Consider the following 22,965-nt stretch of genomic DNA (forward strand, 5'->3'; position numbering starts at 1 on the left):
AACCGGGCACAGACGCTTACACCATCGAATAAACACATTTCTCTATAATAAATTGCTCAAAGTAATTCGAAAATTGCTTGGTCGAAAATAAAAAGACTGTTTTATTAGTCGCTTAGGGTACCAATCGCATGTTTGGTAAAATCTACCGATTCATCCGTCGGGGATAGAAGTTTCAAATTATTTTGAGTGTTGCAGTTAACGCCGTTTATTCTCGTAGTACTTGGATAATATCATCTGAAAATATTTCAGCGGCAGGACATTCTAATTTCTCTCCGATCATATCTACTTCCTTAAATATCAACAATCCATTTCTTATTTCTTGAGTTCCTTTACTCAAACGGTACAAATGAAAAAGTACAAAATAAAAATGAAACTGAAAAAATCTCAAGAGTAAATCGATTGTGAACGAATCCCCTGGCGAGTTGAACACCTCTTCGAGCTGGGTGGTGGCCGAGGATAGCGGCAGAGGAACGTTCCTCGAAGAGGATGCACAGGTACACTTTGTCTCGCGATGCGTTCGAATAAATATTATGCTATTTACAAAGCGATGAAAAATATTGCTTTTCTCGCATCAGGTGATTCTCTGGCGGTGATACGGTGACGTTATCGTGTGTAATGAAACGATGCGTGTGAACTGTCGCCGTCTTACGCGTGAATTCTGCGCGTTGAAAAAGCTTCTTCGAGAATCCTTGAATATAGCTGCGAAACAATGTCGGATGATGTATATACAAGAAACTGTAAAGGATGCACACGCGAGGGCGAGATAATATTTTACGGTGTATGTTTTGTGACGCAAGTCAACATAAATAATAAGAAAAAGAAGAAAAAAAAAAAAAGAAATCGTAGCTGAAGAACATTCGGTGTGGCAGATTTAAAATATAGTCGAGTAAATATCAACTGAAAACTTGCGAATCCTCTGATTCTTTAAAATGACTATTTTCACCAATGGAAACCTGTTGTATAATTTCCGTTCTATCTGGGAAAAATACAATATTCCGTTCAATACCATTGTTGTGTATAGTAACCGCGTGCATTCGGATAATATCAGTATGTTACACAGTTGTTACATATTCGATACGACGTAACGGACACACTGGACGTCATTAATGTCGGTAATAAAGTATAAATTCACGAAACATTATCCACTGTCTTAATTCGTAGCGTGAAGCGAAGTCGGTCGCGTAGTTCTCAGGCTCGATTCCGATCGGATCGAACATTCGCATGCGGAGACACGTACGAAACAGAAACATTGCGGCATACGGATGCGAGATATGGATTATCGTGGTCAATTATAAAAATGTCGCTTGATTCGGCTCACGTACGCCTCTTCGTCCGGAGTAAAGAAATTCGACGATATCAATGGCAGGTACGAGAAAAGAAACAAAAAAATGCGGTCGGAGTTGCACGTACATGGCGATAAGGCGAATTATTTTTCTTTTACTACGAAAAGAGACGCGCGTGTTTTTTGCGAAAAATATTTATGCCGTCCGTCGATTCGAGAACAAATTCTCTGTACGCTATCGATCGAAGAATACAAACGAGCAAATAAAAAAAAAGAAGAAAAGAAAAAAATTAAACAGTAAGTAAAAATGAGATACCATTGACTTTGAGTAATATCTCAATCTTCGTGTATGTCCTCCTTTAGCGGCATTTTCTAGACATTTTCGAAGAGACTTTAAATGCAAGCCATCGTGGAAGCCCGAGACACTTACCAGCATCAATGACGCCGCGTGTCCTCCTCTCGTTGTACGTGTACGAAAAAATAACGTGGGATGAAATATGCATGAGAGAAGAGGTCGTAAGGTATAAGAGGCGCATACGTATATATGTAAAATACGTATATATATGTATATGTATATGTACAGATGTACGTAGATTTATACATGTACGTATATATATATATATATACAGATACAGACGTATTTTCTTTTATATGATTCATGAAAGTGTAAGACTCGAAGATACTACACATGTAACTGATAATGTGTATGTGTATCTCGTACATTGAATATCGTCGTTTGCCGAGGAAAACGTTACGCTAATGGGACATTTACAGCACTTCTGAATCGAATGTGCAAAGGAAATTATTATCGTCATTTTTCACTTATTTTTATTGATCTTCTTACGTACTTTCACGTCCAGTTACACCTCGATATGTTTGTCGTTACATAATTTCATTGCGCCAAATAAATCGTTCGAACAAAGACGCGTGTGAGATGGGAAAATACGAGAAGAAAGACGTTTAGAATTTTTCTACTCCAATTTTCCCTAGTCATGGCAACCCATTCTTCTACATATCGGAATCAAACATGTTTAATCTCGATTATCGGAAGAAGAGCGACATTATTTATCTGACACAATTCTTGCCTCTGCTGCTGGATTCTCAACGAAACGGACGCTCGACAAAGAAGAAAGGAAACTTATAAAAAACTAAACTAAACGAATATCTTTTAAAAGTACCACAAAGGAGATTCCACGTTACGTATACAAAGATATATATATACATATATATATCTCAGTGAACATGTAAAAATCGAGCCAAACCTTTTCCTCGGCAACGATGCGCATCGTAGAAAAACTTGTTCAATGTTGTATGTATGATATCGAACCTATGAACTGCATATGTGTATGTATGTGTCTAAATCCATCTGTGCGAGTGAAAAACGCGTCCCAAAATGTGTTGCGAACACTGGCTAAACGCGTAGGGACCGCGTTAATGTGTAGTTTCTTCTTTTTTTTCCTGTATATGTAACGTATCACAGACTTCACTTGGAACTGAACACTGGCGGAAGAGTTACCCGCGTCGATCGTAGCGATCAGCGATCCTCATATAGTGGATTCATCGTACCATCTCGTTAGCGCATTTTTGTTATTTTTCTTTTAACTCCGAGAAGAAAAAAAAATCGTATCGTGAAACCATTGGCTGGATTACACACGCTAACTCCTCGATGGATCTCTAGGCGGCGAGGTCACGTGTTCGCAGGCTCGAGGAAAAAATCAGTTTTCTCCGCGCAGTTTTCTCGATAGCCTTGCGAAAAAGAAATCCGACAGTTTGTTCACTGCATGTATATATATATATACATATGTACATATATATATATATATATATATATATATATATATATATATAAATATATATGTATACATATATATATTCAACTCCTTGTTATACCAAGTACCTTCTTCTTTCTTCTTCATCCAAACGAACACTCTCGCCAACTAACAATCTTCTACGAGAGGTCGTGTTGTAGTCTTCTGAGCATGAGATCCACCGCGATCCTCGCGTCCTCCACGGAATCGTGCTCTGTCACTTGTATCTCTCTTCGCAGCACCGTCCTCGCCAGTGTCTTTAGGCTGCTACGAAAAGGATAACCAAGGAAGTGAGGGAACGCGACGCACGTGTCGATCACCGTCGTGTGGAGTATCCTTAACGCACGCAGATCGTTCTCCAACCCGTGGCCAATGAGGATCGTCTCCGCGTTGACGAAGCTGGTCAGGTCTTTCTGGACGTCCTTGAGCGTTTTCGACGCCCTCGACAGATCCTTCGCGGTGATACCACTGAATCTGGTATTGTGATCGATCACCTCGGCGTCCGGCTTCACCAGAGCGTCATAGACGACCTTGCCGTCCATCCCGACGACGGTCACCTTGGCTAACTCAAGACCGCGCCGCGTGAAGCACATCTCGCAGTCCAAAGCGTAGACGCCGTAATTACCATCTTTTGGGACGGTCCTCGCTGGTCTGGTGCGAACGTAGCCATCGAACGGACCGTTGTAACCAGGCGCCAATCCCGTCCACACGTGCATCTTAGCAGTTGTACAGCCACGGGCACCCTCCCGACCTCTACAGCACTCCCACGTGTCACCATGAGCGCCGTCCACAAGACCGCTTCGCAGTTTACCCCAATGGTAGACGCACCGTTCCTCGTGCAGATACTCCCCATCCTCCCGGTTCACGTAGAAACTCTTGTAACATCTGGCGCATCTTCTCTCGACCACGATTAACTCGTACAGATCCGGCGTTGAATCTCTCCTTGATTTCTCCTGGTAACTCGAGCCGGATGAAGAAGATGACGAAGAGGAGTCACCGATGTCGGAACTTTTGTCACTCTCCGAGGCGCTTTCCTGTTCCAAGTCTGAACTCTCCACGGAACTTCCGCTGCAGTTACCGCTGTCACCCTCGCTCTCCACTATCGTCCAGGAACCGCTGCCACTTCCGGGAACGAATTCCCGCGCGTTCGCGTCCAGGTGATGATAGCCACGCGCTCGGTGGCCCATCGGATGTTGATGGTGATTGATAATCACCGCGTAGCCTGGGAAATAGCTGCATTCTACTGGGTAGCCAAGGTGAGCAAGCTGCTCTCCCGTGAGCGTGTATCTACGCAGCAGAGAGGCGAGAGCGGCGTCGCTCAAATGGTGCAATTCCTTTCTCTGGCTGCTCAAGAAAATACTACGGGACTTCCGTGAGTTGTTGGTCGCGCCTGTGACGTTGCTGCCGTTTTTGCTTTCGTCGTGGTGCGAATCGTTTTGGGCCTGATTCCTTCTGGAACCAGAATTTCTTCCAGCCGCAGCAGCTATCCCAGTCGAGTCGGAACCTCTGGCTGGACTGTTCTGATAGTGTTGCTGTCGACAATGGTGATGCCGACGATGACGTTGCTGTTGCTGCGCAGACTGCTCATCCTCGTGTTCGTCGTCGCGTAGCTCACGTCGCTGGTCTCGCGGTGCCCTGGTCCGATTTTTCCGTTGCCTCCGACTCAAGATGGCACGCTCCTCTTTCGTCGACGGCGACGACGTGGCAGACGTTGCGGTCACCGCGGTCGACGTAGTAGACGCGTTACCACCGGACGCGGTGGTACCCGACGATACGGTTCCCGGCGAGGACGTTGAAGACTTACTCTTGCTCCCCGTTGCCGTCGCCTTCGTCGACGCTGCCGCATCACGGTTCACCTTGCAGCCGGCATACCGATCGGTCTCCCCAGGATCCAGGACCTCTTCTTCCGGCCGCAGGCCGCAATCTTTATGTCACACACAAAAACATATATATGCGTCAGTTCATCGTCCGGCAGCGAGACTTACAAATCACCTATATTTATACTGTTAAAATTTTGTCACACACCACGCGCATGCATCTCTGCCCACCTGTCCTACTACTCTCACGTTATTACCTAACTCGTTTTATTAGGACACATTAGGTATAGAAATTCTTTTAGAATGTCCGTGATACCTTTATTTTCGATACGAAACGTTCAGAAATCTACTGAAGCTAATTCGATTAGTAAAAGAGTGAAGAACGTTCATTTTCAGTTAGTTTACGTCCGAATACAATATAGACGGAGGACGATATACTGGAAATTTATTTTTATTAGTTTTTCTTTACGACGAACGTTTAAACGTCGCGAAACCGCAACGTGGTCAACTATGCACCAAAAACTCGCGGCCACGCCACATCGATCCGTGCCGCTCTTGACCCAGAGACCGCCATATTTCTGCCTTGAACCGATATTCTATACAACGCGCCGCGACTAAACTTGGTACGATTCCAGCGAAAACCGTGGATGTTCTCTTTTCAAAAATTACGCGATTTTAATAACTGATAAAGGTTCCCGAACGCCTCGCGAGTGGTTCGCGAAAATATATAAACAAGCAAAAATTGTGGGGGAAGAGGAATATTAGGGAAAATCGTATACAAGTGCTGCGCAGTTGATTATTTACCTCAAAAAACAAAAGAACAAAAAAGAAGTATGAAAGTGAAAGTTTGCCACGGACGTATGAAGTAACGTATATGAATTTTTGTCTGTGCATAAAGGTGCCGCAATGTCAACATATCATTTCATGAGCGTTACGTACAAACATCTATTGTATCGCGAACTTTAAATTCAAATCGAAAAAGAAAAAGCATTCTATTTTAACGTTGACGCTCGCTAGTAATTACAACAACATATATGGATCGTAATTACAAAAAAATTAGGTATCACTGAAGGGAATGATAAACTGTAAAGTGTTAACAAAACTGTTTGCTCATTTACATGTCATAAAGGAAGCAATTTATTATTTAAGCCAGCTTTCCAATTTTCTCTAAAATAAGATCTTCCTAAACGCTGGTGAAAATTCTACTGGTTTATGAATCATTCCATGCAACCAGATTGAATCTTTAATCGCTTCCCGTTGTTAACCGTGGAAAACTAAATATACGGAATGGAGTGACACTGCGCTCTTGTTACAGAACGAATCACTGAAAGTGGCAACCAATAAAAAGGTGAACCGTTTTAACGCTTCTTGTTTATTCAGTAATACGCAACTTTCGCCAAATGCGTCACGGGGAGGGTCGCTTTCTTTTCTCTGTTTTACAGCCAGAAATACACCGTTCTTCTCGTCCGGACGAGTGCGTGACCACGCTGAATAAAAAGAGAGGGAGAGAAAGGATATCATAGGTGTATAAGAAAAATTTTCTCTATAGGTCTTTATCTGCCAAGAAAAATGAAAAGTGTAGATTTTGATTTTTTAAACTGATTCATGTTCCACAATATAATATTGAGAAATAAATGCTCAACTAAGAATGGACTTACAATTAATGGATTTCTTTGTACACCCATAATACGGAGAATAATCCAAGAGAGTGTTCAATGAAAAATTTGTGTATGTTACTTGGTTTTGAAGAGGAAAACTTTGTCAATTTCAAGAAAACGGGGGGTCTGCGTTCGTTCCTAAGAAACGAATGATTGTATACATTTGGATATCGCGGGCAAGTCACAGAGAACCTGAGGAAACGGATTTATAACAATGCCTAAAATAAAGCACTGTGGAGACTTTGAAATCCGTTCGTTTTACACATGTAAGTTATCTTGTAAAATACAAAGTAAACTGGTTAAGAAAATTATTTAATTTATTAAAGTAAAAATATGAAATTAAATTTGATAACGTATACCATTTATGATCATGCTTTCCGGAACCACCCTGTATATTTTTTGGCACATTCTAGTATTGGTCAATACTTCATCGTGTTTCTGCATTTCTTACGTCTCGGTTATTAATAGAACAAAAATAACTTTAGCCTCGAGCGCCCAACTCGCGGTTCTCCAAAATGGAGAACCAATAATTTTGCCACGACTAATTCCCTTTTAAAGCAAGCTCACGGAATGCTAAATGAAACTAGGAAATCAACGATGTCGCAATGTCATCACATTAGAACGTTTTGGAAATATCCCACGCGGAAAAACGGAAATACCTCGACCTTGCGACGAGTGCATTGATTTCTCAGAGATTTTCACGGTGACGCTAGACAAGCGTCATACGAAACGATCTAATATCTTGGAACAACTGTTCCGGTTTCTAAAGAGAGATCGACGGGATCGTCGAGTAATCCCCGCGCGTCTGAGTAGGAGGGAAACGAAAGAAAGGAAGGAGGGACAGGGGGATCGGTCGCAGTGACTCGTATAACGGAATACGGTATCCCCGTTCACAGGAATGACTGGCTCCGACATGTACCGTTGCGTCATTTAATGAAATCATCCGCTGCGACTCGATTCTTCGAGGAAATCCCGGCATCAGCGCGACACTGACTAACCACCAACATGGGAAGATAACCGCGTGGTCCAAGGAAATCTACCAGCATCCGATTCAGTTAAGAATTTTCGGAATTAAACGCGATCAATTTATATATAAAGTAATCAAAGAATGTGCAGAATAAAGATTGTAAGCGTCGTTTCTTCCAGAGACCGATTTTTCTTTTTCGCAAAGGTGTGTGCCGAGGCAAATATCCAGTGTGTGAAAACGGAAACGCAATTATAATTCATTTAATCTCTATAATTTTCGATACTCTTGATATTGTTATCAACCATATCAAAATAGTAAACTGAGATGGAGGGAGTAGCTCTGTGTCTCTTCATACGATAATCCTTGAATCCAAGTTGAAGTTCAACGGACTAGTAACTTCTTAGAAATTAGATATCGCGGGGGAATCGGAGAGGGTGATAGTCAGTAGTCGTACTGCTGATCTTGTACATTGAATTAGCAGTTTATGACAACCCGCCACATCGAGTCCGTGGCTTGGATATAAGCGATCTATCGCCTCGAAGTGTGGGCTTGATTTAAGGCCAGAGAATTTCCCACGTCGCGCTATTATTAGGCAGTTAGAACCAAGCTTGTTACGTTCGCGCAACGAAATGGTGATAGCGACACAGCAACCGTGCAGCAAGTGGCCTCAAATTCTATATATCGCTTCGTAGAATTAGATTCGGGATAACCGACTTATCTGTATTGTGTATTTAAGTGTTCACACTTTCACAATTTACTCGAAAGGAAATTTTCAGTTCAGTATATAAATTTGGTTGTTGTAGACTCTTTCTGGCATTCCTTTCAACTGAGCGAATCACGCTCTGTTGTATCTCTATGAATAGTTGGCTGATTTCTAAATTTTTTATTTGCGTACATGCTATAAAAAGGAAGGAATCAGAGGATACGGCTATATTATTCGAAGAATTCTGAAATTTTATCGGCGCAAAGCGATAAGAAACAACGAAGAGCATATCAGCACGAAAACTGCAATGAAACGGAAGAGGTAATTCAGGACACGATGCAAGTTCACTAGCCGTTTCCTAAACCTTATAGCCTGCCTAACCCACGGACACGTTCCAAGATTATTATAAACCGCGGCTCATATTTCGAGAGTTTCGCATTTTCCCAATCGGTAAACGAAGGCAGGAGATCGATGAAATCTATTGTCATATCATAATCATCGTCGATTATTTATTACGTGTTCAAAAGAGTGATTCATAGTATACGTTCCCGTAGTTAACGTGGTCGTGATTGCTGAGTCATATTAATTACCGAATAATCTTTGAACAAGGATAATGTTGCAATTTTCGAGAAATTCAGCATGCTGTTTTGATGGAAATTACCTAACGAATCTATCTGCTGTATATAACGTCCTAATCAGCCTAAATTGGCGTCATCTGTCATCTTTAGTTGAACTAAAATGCACATATACAATCGAATAATTTCAACGCGTAAAATAGTTAAAAAAAGGTAAGAGAGAAAGTAAGAAACGAGTAGAGCGAGAGACAGTGTAACTTAAAAGGAGGTCGAAGTCTAAACGACGGCAAAAGGAATCACCTGAACCACAAACATTTCAGTTAATAAAACCTTTTTCCAAGAACCACACTGTCCGCCAGAGCTCAAACGCTTCTGTTACTCGTGTTTCTTGGTACCCCCGTGGTGGCACGCACGTACACACGTGGCACCGGTATGCCTCTCGTCTCTGAATTCGAGGTTAAACACGGCGGGAGAAACGAAAGAAGAGAAATTCACCGGCGAGAGAGAAGCCGGCACCGCTTTACGAAAATCTTCCATGGTCAACGGGTCACCCACGATCGTCACAATAAGTAAACCATTAAAGTACACGCTGCTCCATACATCTTAACCCTTAAATGGCGCGTTGCGAAACATCTAACGCCGTACTCTGCATAGAATGCAATTGTACAATTCGAACTACAATGACTCATCAAACCCTTCAAATGTACAGAAAACAGACTTAGAAGCATGAAGTAATTCTTCAAATAACTATTTTACTTCTATGTCGTATCACAGTAATATTTGATATCGGTGGTAATGAGAAACCGAGGCATTTAATCCAGTTTCGATCTTAAAGATGAAATAGTGAAAGTAGCCGTTCGGCGCTGACGATTTTTCCATCATTTTCATACTTTCACTATACTTTCGTCCTTTTTCAGGTAATTGGACCGATAAAGCGAGAAAGAGAGAGAAAGAGAAAATAGAAATCTCTTCTAAACGGTCCATTTAAATGTATTGGCCTCAGGGGAGCCAACAAAAACGAACGAAGATACAGATATCCGAACTCGGTCGATAAGAACAAAAAGTAATTGGGACAGGATAGCGTTTTTGGAGACGCCAAAGTGTCGAGATTCACGAACGGGTCAGCTTGATTTCACTCAAATGACCTACATTTTGTTCCGTCCGTTTCTATTCGCAGGACTAGACGAAAAATCGTAACGGGTAAAGCAAGTAGCCGGTAATAAGGTGCCGCAAGTCATCTAGAAACGTGTTTTCCTTTCTGAGTATACAGGTTCTCCAAGCCGAAATAGACTTCGTGGACTTAATATTGCAACTTTAGCGGCGTGCAGAACTTTTACTTTAACGCGCGGTCATTCGAAGAAGCTGATACATCGGGGCGTGTATAAAAGTCGTAAATCAATGTGGAAACGGTGCAACCAGAGACAGAAATCGTCTATTGTTACTGACACAACAATACGGATATCAATGGCACATGCAAATAAACCGAAAACCGCCTATCGCGTCACCAGCGGAAACGTAAATGGCATCTGGAGCCTTCTTCGGTATAAATAAACAGATCGTTCGATTATGATGAAGTTACTATGGCCGACGTTTAAGGATATTAAAAACAGAATAAAAATAAAAATAAAGTGCTAGCTCATCCATCAGATGTATTCTATCAGAGACAACTTTTTTATCGCTTTTCTCGCGCAATAATTGCAATTGTTGCATACACTAATGGCGTAACATCGAGTTAAAGAAAACTCCAAAATAAATCTCGTCCATTTGATACGTAAGTCATACCTTCCTCTGCGAGGCCCTTGAACTTCATTATACATATGCAACCTTGCCCAGGTAATCGTGTATTATATTCTAGTCAAACCATATTTTTGTTTTGCTTAATCTTAATAGTGCTTCTCTATGTCAAAATTCCAAGAATAACGCAATTCAATCGCTAAAGTGAACCAGAAGTAAATCAATCAATTTAGAAGACCTGTTTTATTTCCATATAAACCATTTCATCGTAGTTCTCCATCGATAAACACGAATACAGATATCCAACAATAAAAGCGATAAAAAAGATGTCGCCGACAGAGACCTCTCGCGGAACAAATCTTTTCTACTTTGCCTATCGGTATACATACCTTCAGCACAACTTGCGAGGAACTTGCCGTTGCTGGAGAAATTCATGTCGAGGACAGGGGCGGTGTGACCCTTCAGCGCACCCACCATCCAGGAATGCGTGAACTCCTGCTGCGCTTCGCGTCTCTTCTTGTTCTTGGTGCGTTTGTTGCCACCGCCGCTGGTCGTTCCGGTTAATCCGCTCGTCAAGTCCCGTGAATCTTCGAATTTCACTTTTTCCGATTCTGTGGCATCTGAAACGATAAATTGAACTGTATTAAAATCTGTTCCACGGCAGCAGAATGCTTTATGCACGAAACAAGAGACTGAAGATAAAACAAAAATTTGACTCTGAAAATGTAGCCCCGATGAGTAACAAGAAACCACGTCGGAGGAGTAAGTCATGAAACCGAATCTTCGACCTTTCCTTCTTCGGTTGGAATGTCAGTTAGAATTATGATAAATTACCATATTTAATTCACATCAACAAACGAGTCGAATTTTTACTTGAGTTTTCCAATCTCACGAGCGTTGTAATCTACCACATAACCGATGAATCATTGATGCATTGTAATAACGTTAGCTAATAACAAATCAATGCTTTTAAAGCCATATCCAAATCATTCTAGTAAATGTAACAGGGAAAAACTGGCAATTCCATTAGAAATGTTATTCGTATAGGTTGTCAGTGAAAATTTTGATTCTAACACGGTTGCCATGAAGTATTTCGTTGCCGCTACGTAACTGTAGACCACACCACGTGGTACACACGATATAACTTTCCCCATCGTAACACGCATCTCACGAGGAATCTTTCTAAAAACACAACCAATCGTGACACAAAGTAGCCTCACCATATATTTTATGTTTACGTAGACTCTGCTATTCTCGCGCAGAGGAACGTTTTTTCCGCAAGCATGACGAGAACCTTCACAGTCGATGGACACGCGCCGACTCGTTTTATCTAGAACGACGAAAAGCAAAACAAACCAAGTCGAAGCGCAGCGCACACGTGAGACGAAACCGAACCGTACGATCGCGATGAATCACGAGAACTGTCGAACCAATCGGAAGAAGTCCGTCCGATGAGCGATCCTGATGCTCCGACTATTTCACGTGTACTAAGTAGAGTTCGATTCTCGTTTGTCCTTTTACACTGTCCTTAACCTGTGCAACAGGGACACTAATCTGTTTTTGAGGGTGATTGGTCCGCGTAGAGTCCCGAAAGGTAATTTTCTCGCCTGCTACCCTGGGTCCCACTCAACGCTATCCCCACCCTAAACGCACGGAACCCGTTCCCATCGGCAGGACACCGTATAACCGATTTCAAAATTGTCCACCAATTGCATTTGCGATAATTGAAAAAGTTATCCCGGTAAAGTGTTTTATAATTTGACACACATAGATTACCGTTATTAACAACATTCGTTGTACGTGACAAAACTGATAATTTCTAGCAGGATAACTTTTTCCATATCAAACAATGAGGACGGAACGGGACACCTTGCATGGACGTTTCACAGCTTACCTCACTGTCACAACCAATTATCTGATTATAATATCAGTTATGTAAAGCGTTAATTACACATAGTTTCCTATATAGAAGATAATCATACAACTTTTTCGTTAGAATATTTGCATCTTCAGTATTTACATCGTATATTATATTTTACTTGTTAATGCTTACGTATTTATGGACAAGAATTCCATGATTCAGACATTTCTTTGTAAATATCAGTTTTCCTAAACTTCACAACAGATTACAAACTATTACGGAAGCGTATTTAGCACTAGATATAACACATTATATTCTGTGTATAAGGAAAGAACATGAAAGAATCGATTTGTATCTCCGTTATGTGTCGTTTTGAGTATTTCAATACACTAATATTATCCAGTTCTTTACGATCTATCGTGAAATTGCAACGATTATCGATTGTGCAATCGTAATAATCTTGATGCTACCACAATTTCTTCAGCAGCCGTGTTACTTAATGCTGTTTTACGGAATAAAGTACAAGGTTTTAAAATGTGATATTTAACATTTCATAAGACTGTTTTATCAAATTAAGTAGTAAGAATAACAGATTTTTATGAAGGACGAAACTTTGTAAAATCACATATTCAAGGGAATATTTTAATTAATTATTCACGTAGTGGATTTTTGCACATATATATCCTAGAGCAGTGGTGACGAACCCGGAGGTCAGATACTGACCCACGAAGGCTATTTAAATGACCCACGCGTTGATTTTTATGTGATGAAAGAGAAAAGGAACAATGAAAAATATTAAAAAATTAAAATATAAATATTTAACGTTTAACTTACAGAGAAAAGTAATTTCAAGTGGTCGTTAGCTTAACAGATTTTGTTAATTCAAATACTCAGTGCAGAAACGTCACTGGGCATCTAATAATTCACACCATTGTTATCAATGTTTCGCGTCGACCTTTATTTTTTGCTCTTTCACTTGCAGAAATAAAAGTTGAACGACCCACGGACTGGTATTAAGAAAAGTAATGAAGTAATGAAGTGGTTCACCATGGCTGTCCTAGAGAATTTGAAATATGCAGCTTATAAAAACAACGAATTATTTATTTTTTGTAATTATCATTCAAGTAACAATTGAACACTTTTCAATTTATGTAATAATCTATAAAACAAGATGTTTACCAGTATAACCTATCCGCAATTAGACTCTTTAAATAATATAATTACTGCTTGCCTTTTTGCATATTGACATCACTGCTTACGTTATCGACAATAAGTAATCTTCATTAAATTAAATAACTATTCGATATGAATTCTTTTAATATTATTATCTTAACTCGTATATATTATGTATGAAAACAAGTAGAGGAATAAATAGAAAACCATCTGAAAAAATACGTGCCTTTAAGAAAACAGAAAATGATGTAATGATGAAAATGTAAAAACAATTTTTCACGTAATTAAACATGAGATTGTTTTAAAAACCAAGTGCTAATCATCGCCCGGTGTTGACTCATCCGTGCCTAAAATAATACGGGCCACTTTCGCCCGGAATTGTAACTTCGGAAAATCCCGTACACCTCTTCGACTTTCTATAGAGCGTGATGCATGCGCATATATATTGTTCAGCAATTTTCAATACGCTGAATGGCCTTAGTGCCGTCCTTTTGCCGAAAAACATTTGACCTGTGCATGAAAGCACAATCGTTGCCGTCGATTACCTGGTACTCGAAACCCTAATGTATTCGTCATTGACGCGCCGCGACTCCCGCCATTGTTCCTTCGCGGTCGTCATTGTTAATCCCTGCCGCGGTAAACTTCCCCCGTGCATAATAGCAGAGGACGCTCGAAATGTAAAATTAAACAATAAAACGCACCAACTCTGGATCCACGGCATTGTCTCACAAGCCATTATTCTATATTGCCAGATTCTTCAGTAATAACGGTGACCTTTGAGTTCGGCAAACGGGCATTCGCGCGACAAATGAAAAGAAAAATCCGACCAATTTCTTAGTCTCTAGGTAGCTACCCTTGAATCTACCCTTAAGCTGGGTCTTTCAATTCTTTTGTCTCCTTTCGCAAACCACTCGTGCAAGGAGTTTGGTGATTAAGGTCGACCGAGTTACTTAACGAGAGTTTAACGCAGAAATGTATGCATGTATAATTAACGCTGGTTCAATGTATACAATTTAAAGTGCAAGTTATATCAAGATCGATTTGATTGAAATCTAAAAGCAGGCAAAGTCAAGGAAGTCGCATAATTTCAGAAAAGAACATTCAGTTGTAAAGTTACTGATTCGGTTGTAAGACTGATTTGTTACGTTAGATTAAGGCAAACATTTTTATGTCTTCTAACGGGGAAAACGTAGATAACCTCAGCCTAGATTTATGCAAACAATTGAACCAGGTGAAATATTCAGATTAACACGTGCGCAACTGAAATTCAATTATAAGCGTGCGTTGTATACGTATATGTACGCATATACGTATACAATTTTGATATTTGGTGGAATGGATTCACGGAAATATTATCTTGGCTTGACCAATTATGTTTGTATCGCGTAATTGGCCAATGTTGCATACTGCTCGCCGTTTGATTAAGTCTACGTGTTGAAAACATTACAACCTATCCTCATATTATCAGACGTATTTCTTTTTCATCCCGCTAGAACGAAGGGAAATGTTTCATAATAATATCTTGAATGTTTATATCATAAAATCTTTCTCCGCTTTATTATCGTACTATGAAGATATTTTATGAGTTAATAGAGAAACTGCGAATTTTAGAGATGAAGATATGGATAAAAGACATGGATTAATACCGCAAAAAGACAACGCATCAATGGAACAAAAACTAAGATTACGTTGCACACTTTTAGAGCAACAATACATACGCACAACGACAATTTTGCTGCTATACACGAATCTATAATGACTGATAACACAGCGGTAGATTAACATTGTATTAATATCCGATATTATGTATTACATCGTGCAAGTTATTTTAGAATTAAAGACTAGACTTGTTTATAAAATATTATCCTACTTGTACTATCCTTCTAGGTACTACACAATTTTATTTAAGTAACTTTCTCATTCAATGAAAATCTCGATAAATTAACATCACCGCATGTGCATGAGCGTGTATACGTGAATATTTTTTTCTTCTTTTCGTTTAACGGAGAAAGCAAAAGCGATCGACAAATAGAAATAGTTGTCTGCGGTCAGTGCACTATTCGCAGTGCGTGTCGCGGGTTTTCAGGGGCGTGTTTTGTTGCACTGGCCCAGAAAATGTAGCGCACTGCGACAAATCTATGTTCTCCGTTAAAGTCGAGCAAAAATCGCATATCAGGAAGTTCACAGTTCCTCCGTTATGATCGCGAACGGTCATCTAAAAAAAATTGTTTAAATAAGTTCTTACGCCAGGATAACTTATCATCCACATAATGCTTCTACACTAAACGACCTGTACAGATCCAAACGGATAAGAGTACGTTCGTGGAAACTGACAGGACGTGTCCTGTCCTCGAAAATCTACTTAATTTCGAATTCGATAACCGTACATGTCAATCGCGTCATTCATAGGGTCTCAATTAGTGGTAAACGACGGAAACGTGATTAACAGAACGCTTCCTCCAACCATAAATAGAAGGTCCTCGAAAAAAGTCCCTATAGGTTATCCTCAATTGTCCATTCGGCGGGCGTATTTGTCTGTACGGCCCTGAGCGTTTCTCCTCGTAAGTACACGTGTACGCACGCGAGACGCGCGTATAAATACACACGCGCGATGTCGGTTTATTTATACACAAGGGTGCCCGTTGCGTCGCTCTCTCTCTCTCTCTCTCTCTCTTTATCCCCTCTCTTACTCGCTTTATGTCGACCAATGCACAGAAAATTACCACGTTTTGTTTCTTTCCCGCGATAAATTCATTGTCATGGTGACAAATATTTAGCAGCCAATGGACAAGGAAACGACGCGCCTTGTCTACGATCGTTTCCGATTGACGCGAAAACAACCGTTTTATTATGAACAGGACTAGTATCGAACTGGAGATGCATATACACGCGTTATATTTATAAGACAATAATTAAAAAATAATATAAAAAAATTAAAAAATAGCCATTACAGGTAAAACGAAGATAAAAATCAATAAACCAGCTCCTAAGGAATACATACTAATTTCTGAATGTCTTCGAAATATCGAAACAGTCTAATGCACGCTTTGTAGTCTACATTACGCTTATGAAGTGGGCTGAAGTGTGTTTCAGCACGAAATATTGCATGCTAACGCAGCTGCGCTTCCCTCTTTGTCTTCTTTGATTCACCCCGTACTGCGCCATTCTACCCTATCCGTTTTATCCGTCTAGTCTTTCCTCTGCAGCGAAAAGTTAGGCGCTACGCTAATGCGCTACTGCTATTTCAACAAATACGAATATTAACGAACCATGGATATCTTACATTAAACAGTTCGTAATAACGCGAAATTAATCTTTCCAGTCTTCGAAGATACACGTATTTTTATATTACAACAGCTCGTTATCATCGCTACGTGTGTTGAATGCACGCAATAACGAGAGCTTATCTGTTAAGTCGAGCTAAAAAAGTGTTACCGGTAAAATTGTAATGGGAAGTGTTTTGAATTGCTAGTGAAACGCGAAAACACCTTCGCATACAATATCACCGTCGATACATTAACACGTTCACGCGGAAGTCATTTGCGCGGTAACGAATTATATAGATAACGAACACAGTCTGCGAAGTTACACATTCTTCGCAAAAGTGCAATTTCCCGCCAATCCCTCGCGTTTTGACATAGGAACGCAACGAATGGCGTTTCAACTTGGCAAAACGGTTCACGGCATCTAATCATTGCTGTGATTATAACATAGCCTGTGTTGTTAAATTTATTTCGATCAATTCATTTCAATTCATTTCAAGTGACATTTTCGCTGCGTGTTTTCTCTCAAGAGCATGAGAAATGCACGTCCGACTGCATTCCACATGCAACGGCAATTAACATTCATAAATATGGTATTTCGCTGGCGACCGACGATTCAAATCGTTAGGAATGTGGCACAAGTATACAAAAAGTGCACGCATAAATGTAAGGGTTCACGTGTGAAATCATAAACAAGAAAGAAAAAAGTGGAAGAAATTTTCCGCGTGTGAAATTCAAATATGCTAACGTGTTGTCACGTGATCCAATTCAGCTAATATATTTATTTACTTCACGTTCTATTGAATCGATTATCACGTACTACAAGTGGAAGTGCGGAAAGAAAAGAGATTCATACTCGACAGCGTGAGACGTTCGCGAGCACGCAAGCGTGGTTTCCTTCCAGGAGTCGTAGCGATGTATCACTAGTAAAATTTATTTATGGCAATGCTTACTTTTCGTTGAATCTGAAGATTTGTTGGACCGTGACAACCGGCTAACGATGTAACCGATTACGAGAACCACACCACCGAGAAACAGCGTGCTCAGAAGTACGAACGTGGATATGCTGATTCCCGGCGTGATTTTGGCTTCTGTATCCTCCATGTTCACCGCGTGATTAAGCCACAACACTTTATTTTTAATACACCGCACTTTCGACGCACGCTTGATTCAATATAAGTATGTTAAAAGTCACCGTAAAATACGTACACGAGACGCGAGACTGGACACATACACGACCGCGTGTTCCAAAAAACACGAGATATCATGCAACGATCGCGGGCAGTGCGTCAACTCTACGGCGAACCTGAACTACTCGCTTTATAGATGAAATGCTTGCCTGTTGGCACGTCTTTAAGCATGAACCAGAAGAATCGCAGAAACGAAACTCCACTGGATATTTCGAACCGTCCTCATCCGTTATCGCCGGCAACAACCATCGTCGCATTTGACTTTTAACCACTTTCGTTTCGTTATTTTTATTACAAAGTGTCGTTATATGATATTCTCCCCTTGATCAAAATGTCCAAAATTTAGTTGAGCGGAGAGAATTCGTTGTCGAAACACATAAACCGATTTTCTACGAACAATTTGATAGATTTCATTCCATGGCGCGAATATTACAATCGTAGCTGATCTTAAAGCCCGAACGTGTCTTAGCTCTTGCACAGCAAGCTGAAAGAACAACGTTCGCATTCTTCGATCCCCCACTTTGTTTTCTTTTTTGGCACCGTTACGAGATTTGTCTACTCCGATGATAAAGTTACCATTTCAAATGGTTTCTGGGTCACCGCCACGTTCGCCAGTACGTTCGGTGGTTATTTCATCGCACGACACAGTTTATCGTTTGAAGTTCGTTCTTGCCGAGTTGTTTCTAGAGAAAGAAAAGCTCAGCGAATTCGATGGTTAATTATTATCCAGCACTGCTCGTTTAGCTTATGTCATCGAGTTAAACGGGAAACAGGACGCATAACTGACCGATTGAGCGAGCCAAGAGCCGGCAACTCTATTTCGTATTCGTGAGAAGAAACGAAAAAGTGCCGAGCTCCGGTAAAGGTGACTTTCACAGATCGTGTTCACGTGATACTAAACCAATTATCACCAATTCGGATCTCTTCGAAGAATACTCACAGTTTAATCAAATAGGATGTGAACGGTTTAATCGAAATAATTAACGTTACCGCGCAACTTACGTAAACTATCAGGCTGATCGCGTGCTCTAGCGGTACACTCGCAAATTATCCACGAAATCATCGCGAATCAGACACGTTGAGAATTTGACCAGTGAACGTGACGCTCGTAAGAGTTCGAAACGCGTGTTTGCCGGAACATGCCACTAATACCGGTATATACGCGCTGATAGCCTAGCTGCTTCGCGTTTAACCCGCTCCTTCGAAGATTCCCCACCACGTGAAACCCCCACGATGATCGTTGCGTTCTCCCACTGTGGTTGCACTTGCGCGGTCGAATGTTCCGAAGTTTGGCGGGCGAGCAACTACACTTCAACAATTAATATTCGAGTAACCGATATGATTCATTGCATTAAACATATATCCATGAAAAATGCTGAATTCCTTAGTCGAGTAAAAATGTTGCATTTCTCAACCACTTGAACTTATTCACTTATAATCCCATTTGGTAGTTGTAAGTGTTTTTCATATAGAAAATGACCAAAAGAGGTAATGAAAACGTGTCCTACTTTAAAACCGGCAGGTAATGGAATTTGAGAAATCCCATTAAGTTAATTATTTCACACGAACGATAGTATCATTTCTGTAATATAGCAGTGATGTTCTTTGAAACATGACGACCATTTTATTTTCTACTAAGAAGATGTACTACGCCATCGTCGTCGATAACGAATCAAGATAATGACAAGCATTCTTATCCAAGATAAAGTCTTTAAACTTTATTAAAACAAGTGTGGATCATGTTATTATCGATCCTTGATAAGCAAAGCGGAAATAGGTATACGTCCATTGATATACACGTGCATTATTAATATGCATTCAGTGGTAATGTTACATGATCTACTGTGACCTAACAACTAGGCTTACAAACGTACTCGTAACGGCAAAATGCGTTAAATTCAACCCGTTACGCGCCCCGTTACTTTTCCTCATTTCAATCGTCTTCGTCCTCGATTTGACTCTCTCACGTGCAAGCCTCACCACCATAGCTCGTTCACGTATAAACAGAAGGCTTCGACTATATACAGTGTCCAATTTTTATCGATGCATTTATGTCTTAAGAAAAAAAATAACAATTTTTTTAAAGCATATATTTTTAAACGTGTCAATCTTCTGAGATTGAACGATGTTCAGTATCGTATACGTGTTTCATCACATGGACAATTGCTACCCTGCTTCTTATTGTTTACCAAATATTTGATAAGTTCGTAAAATTGCACATCGTTAATCCGTTTCATGAAATAACTACGACTGAATTTGCCCGTTTTCTTAGAACGTTCGATACCAAGCTGCTGCGTAATAAGCAACAGATATTTTGTTATTCGTTGAACTCAAGAATCACAGTCGTAAATACGAATCATTTGAAATTTATTCGCACGCGTGTACGCTCACGTGTTTTACCTACGCCACTTCCTTGACTTCGTTTCCCATGTCGATTCCACGAGCCTCTCGTCTGTCCCTTTTACGAATACATCATCGCGTCCCTGGGTTCGGGCCAACGAACCCTGACTCAAGTTTAAAGGCCGTTCGCCCTCAACAGTTTTGTCGAGGCTAACTTTCATGGGCATAATTAACGGCCAAAAATTGTGTTTAGTAACGAATCATAACGAAATTTTTATGGTAAGACGCTCCTGTAAACATTTTGCATGTAATCGTAAAGCTTATTAGGGAAATCAGTAAGGTGGAAACATTATCTTATAAGAATTTTCACATTACTTTCGAAGTTAGTCACGGTGGTTATCAGCAGTCTACTATCAAAAAGATCGAATGCAATCAAGATTCAAATGCAAAATAGTCGAAACTGTGAACACTGTACGTAGTCGAAATCTTATCAGATCCTTCAATGATGAATCAGTTTTATGCAGCAGAGATTATCTGACAAAATAAGCTCATAATAAGAACGATGAAAATACATCTTAAAACCAGGAAACATGCTACAGATAATAAATCAGCACATGACTCTGTCTACGTCTCTATTTTTGCAGAGCATGACAAAAATATTTACTGAACGTATTTATCAGAGGAATTTTGAGGCAAATTATGAGTATCAATGAAATAATCGCAATCCGTATGATTTAGGGTATATATTAGTTATTACTGCCGATAACGTTCATTAAATACCTATCCCATATGTAGCGTAAAGTATAGCGCTTGACCCTGAGACGAGATAAGTTTAGTACATGATTGCATGTTTGCATTTTTATTTTAGGACATTCAATTCCAAATCAATTCCAACATGCGGAAACTAATATTGGTCTCATGATAGATACGAACTGCTGGTTAATTTCAACGGAAAAAGGAGGTCAGACAAATATTTCAGAACGAGACAAACAAATTCTTCAAGGTATTATACATTTACGTTAATTTGCTAGATTTTCCTGGTATAACTATTTTATACTTGAACTTTAAATCAATTTGCACGTCGATCGTCAAGGTATGTAACGATCGAGAAGACAGTATTACTCTATTATAACACATTATCATGTTTCTCTCATAAACGAATAGAAAAAAGTAGTTCATATATGTAAACGTATGATCTGCCTGACTTTCTTTTATCGTGTAATAACTGCTATTTTTCTACATTTATGTAAGAAAACTTAAGTACAGTACTTAAGACGCGAGAGAAACATCTTATCAATCGAAGAATTAAACCATTGAAATTGAAATGCAAAAATAGTGGCGATTAAACAGGTCAGACGCTTTTGTACAAATATTGTTTACCATTCTTATTAGTTAAACCTATTTTGAATGCAACTATCATTAATAAGAAAGCACCCTGTATACACGCTGTAATCTCGAGTACCTGAACTTTGAAATTGGCACAGCGCCATGAAAGAAGTGCGCAATTCCACGACGGGCTTGCCACGCGTCTTCGCTACCGGGAAGAATAATTTTAGGCTGCTACGATGCAAGGGTGCTGCTACGTCAAAGAAATTTCGAAGAAAAAGAAGAAAATAGGATCGTCGGACAAAGAACTTCTAAAAAGAATAACACAAATATTTGTCAAAGTCTTGACACAGTGAACGCAACTACAAACCGTCCATCCACCACCAGACGATCAACAAGCGTGACACTAAACACGTTAAATGATGAGCGATTTAAAATCAATGTCGTTTAAACAGATCACACGGCACCTGTTTCCTTTTTATCGACTCTTTCTTTAACTCCATTTTTCATCTCTTTGTCTATCGAACAAAACGCGAACAACGAAGCTAATTTTTATTCTCAGTCTCTCTCGTTATCGTTGTTGTATTAGACACGTTCGACGTTTCACCGTCACCATCAGATATTACATCAGTTTTCACGTGGTAACTTTTTAAAGCACATCTAGTCATTAAAAAAAAACATGTCGCCCGCGGTTGTGACAGGGACGCTTTGTTACGATCTACTCTGACACTTGTCGACGCGCACGTGTTTCGCGACGATCAAAACAAAAACAATCACTCACCGCGTTCGCCGACTGAATAATCCCCGTTGATTCCCGTCGATCCTGTTCCACAGTCGCATATGCAGTCATCCCGTTTTCAAAAATGTTCCTCGCAGTTCCTTGCTCGATTCCCCGGTCTCTTGATCAAAAAATGACTTCTACGTCGGTGGGGGAGGGTATCGTTAGACTGATACATCGGTTGCGCTTCTTTGTCGAGACGGTGGTCTACACTATAGAAAGGGTGTACGTGTTACACGTGTGTCAAGAAAACACGATGACGAAAACGGTCACGGTAGCACCGTGGAAAAGCCAAGAAAGGAAAGGGCGTATGTACGTGGTGCGTGGTCTATTGCGGCCAAGCCGTGGCATCGTGTACACTGAGTCACGAGTAACGTGTTCCCGCCGGTTTATGAAGAGTTTCGTTCAGCTAATGTGCGCATGTGTCGGTGAATGCACCCGACGGTTCTGGCCAACGCGCGCCTATATTGACACGTGTTGCACGACGATA

At 40.3% G+C, this 22,965-nt stretch overlaps 1 protein-coding gene across 4 annotated transcripts in view; it reads right to left on the reverse strand.

Annotated features, from left to right (window-relative positions):
• The window catches only part of LOC143424282 (transducin beta-like protein 2), a 38,631-nt gene extending 15,797 nt beyond the window's left edge, over positions 1 to 22,834 (reverse strand). The window contains exons 1-3 of one of the 4 annotated variants that reach the window (XM_076896265.1): positions 22,479 to 22,834; positions 10,934 to 11,164; positions 3,133 to 5,014 (exon numbers count right to left, since the gene is read on the reverse strand). In XM_076896265.1, the coding sequence (XP_076752380.1) occupies positions 3,231 to 5,014; positions 10,934 to 11,021 (1,872 nt within the window). In that variant the 5' untranslated portion in view covers positions 11,022 to 11,164; positions 22,479 to 22,834 and the 3' untranslated portion in view covers positions 3,133 to 3,230. Of the gene's footprint in view, positions 1 to 3,132; positions 5,015 to 10,933; positions 11,165 to 11,764; positions 12,027 to 17,794; positions 18,342 to 22,478 lie in introns of those variants that run through there. The other 3 variants (XM_076896256.1, XM_076896274.1, XM_076896284.1) reach the window with 3 other exon arrangements.
• Positions 22,835 to 22,965: the final 131 nt, after the last annotated feature.

Source organism: Xylocopa sonorina, chromosome 1 (genome assembly GCF_050948175.1).
Source record: "Xylocopa sonorina isolate GNS202 chromosome 1, iyXylSono1_principal, whole genome shotgun sequence".
Lineage (NCBI taxonomy): Eukaryota > Metazoa > Arthropoda > Insecta > Hymenoptera > Apidae > Xylocopa > Xylocopa sonorina.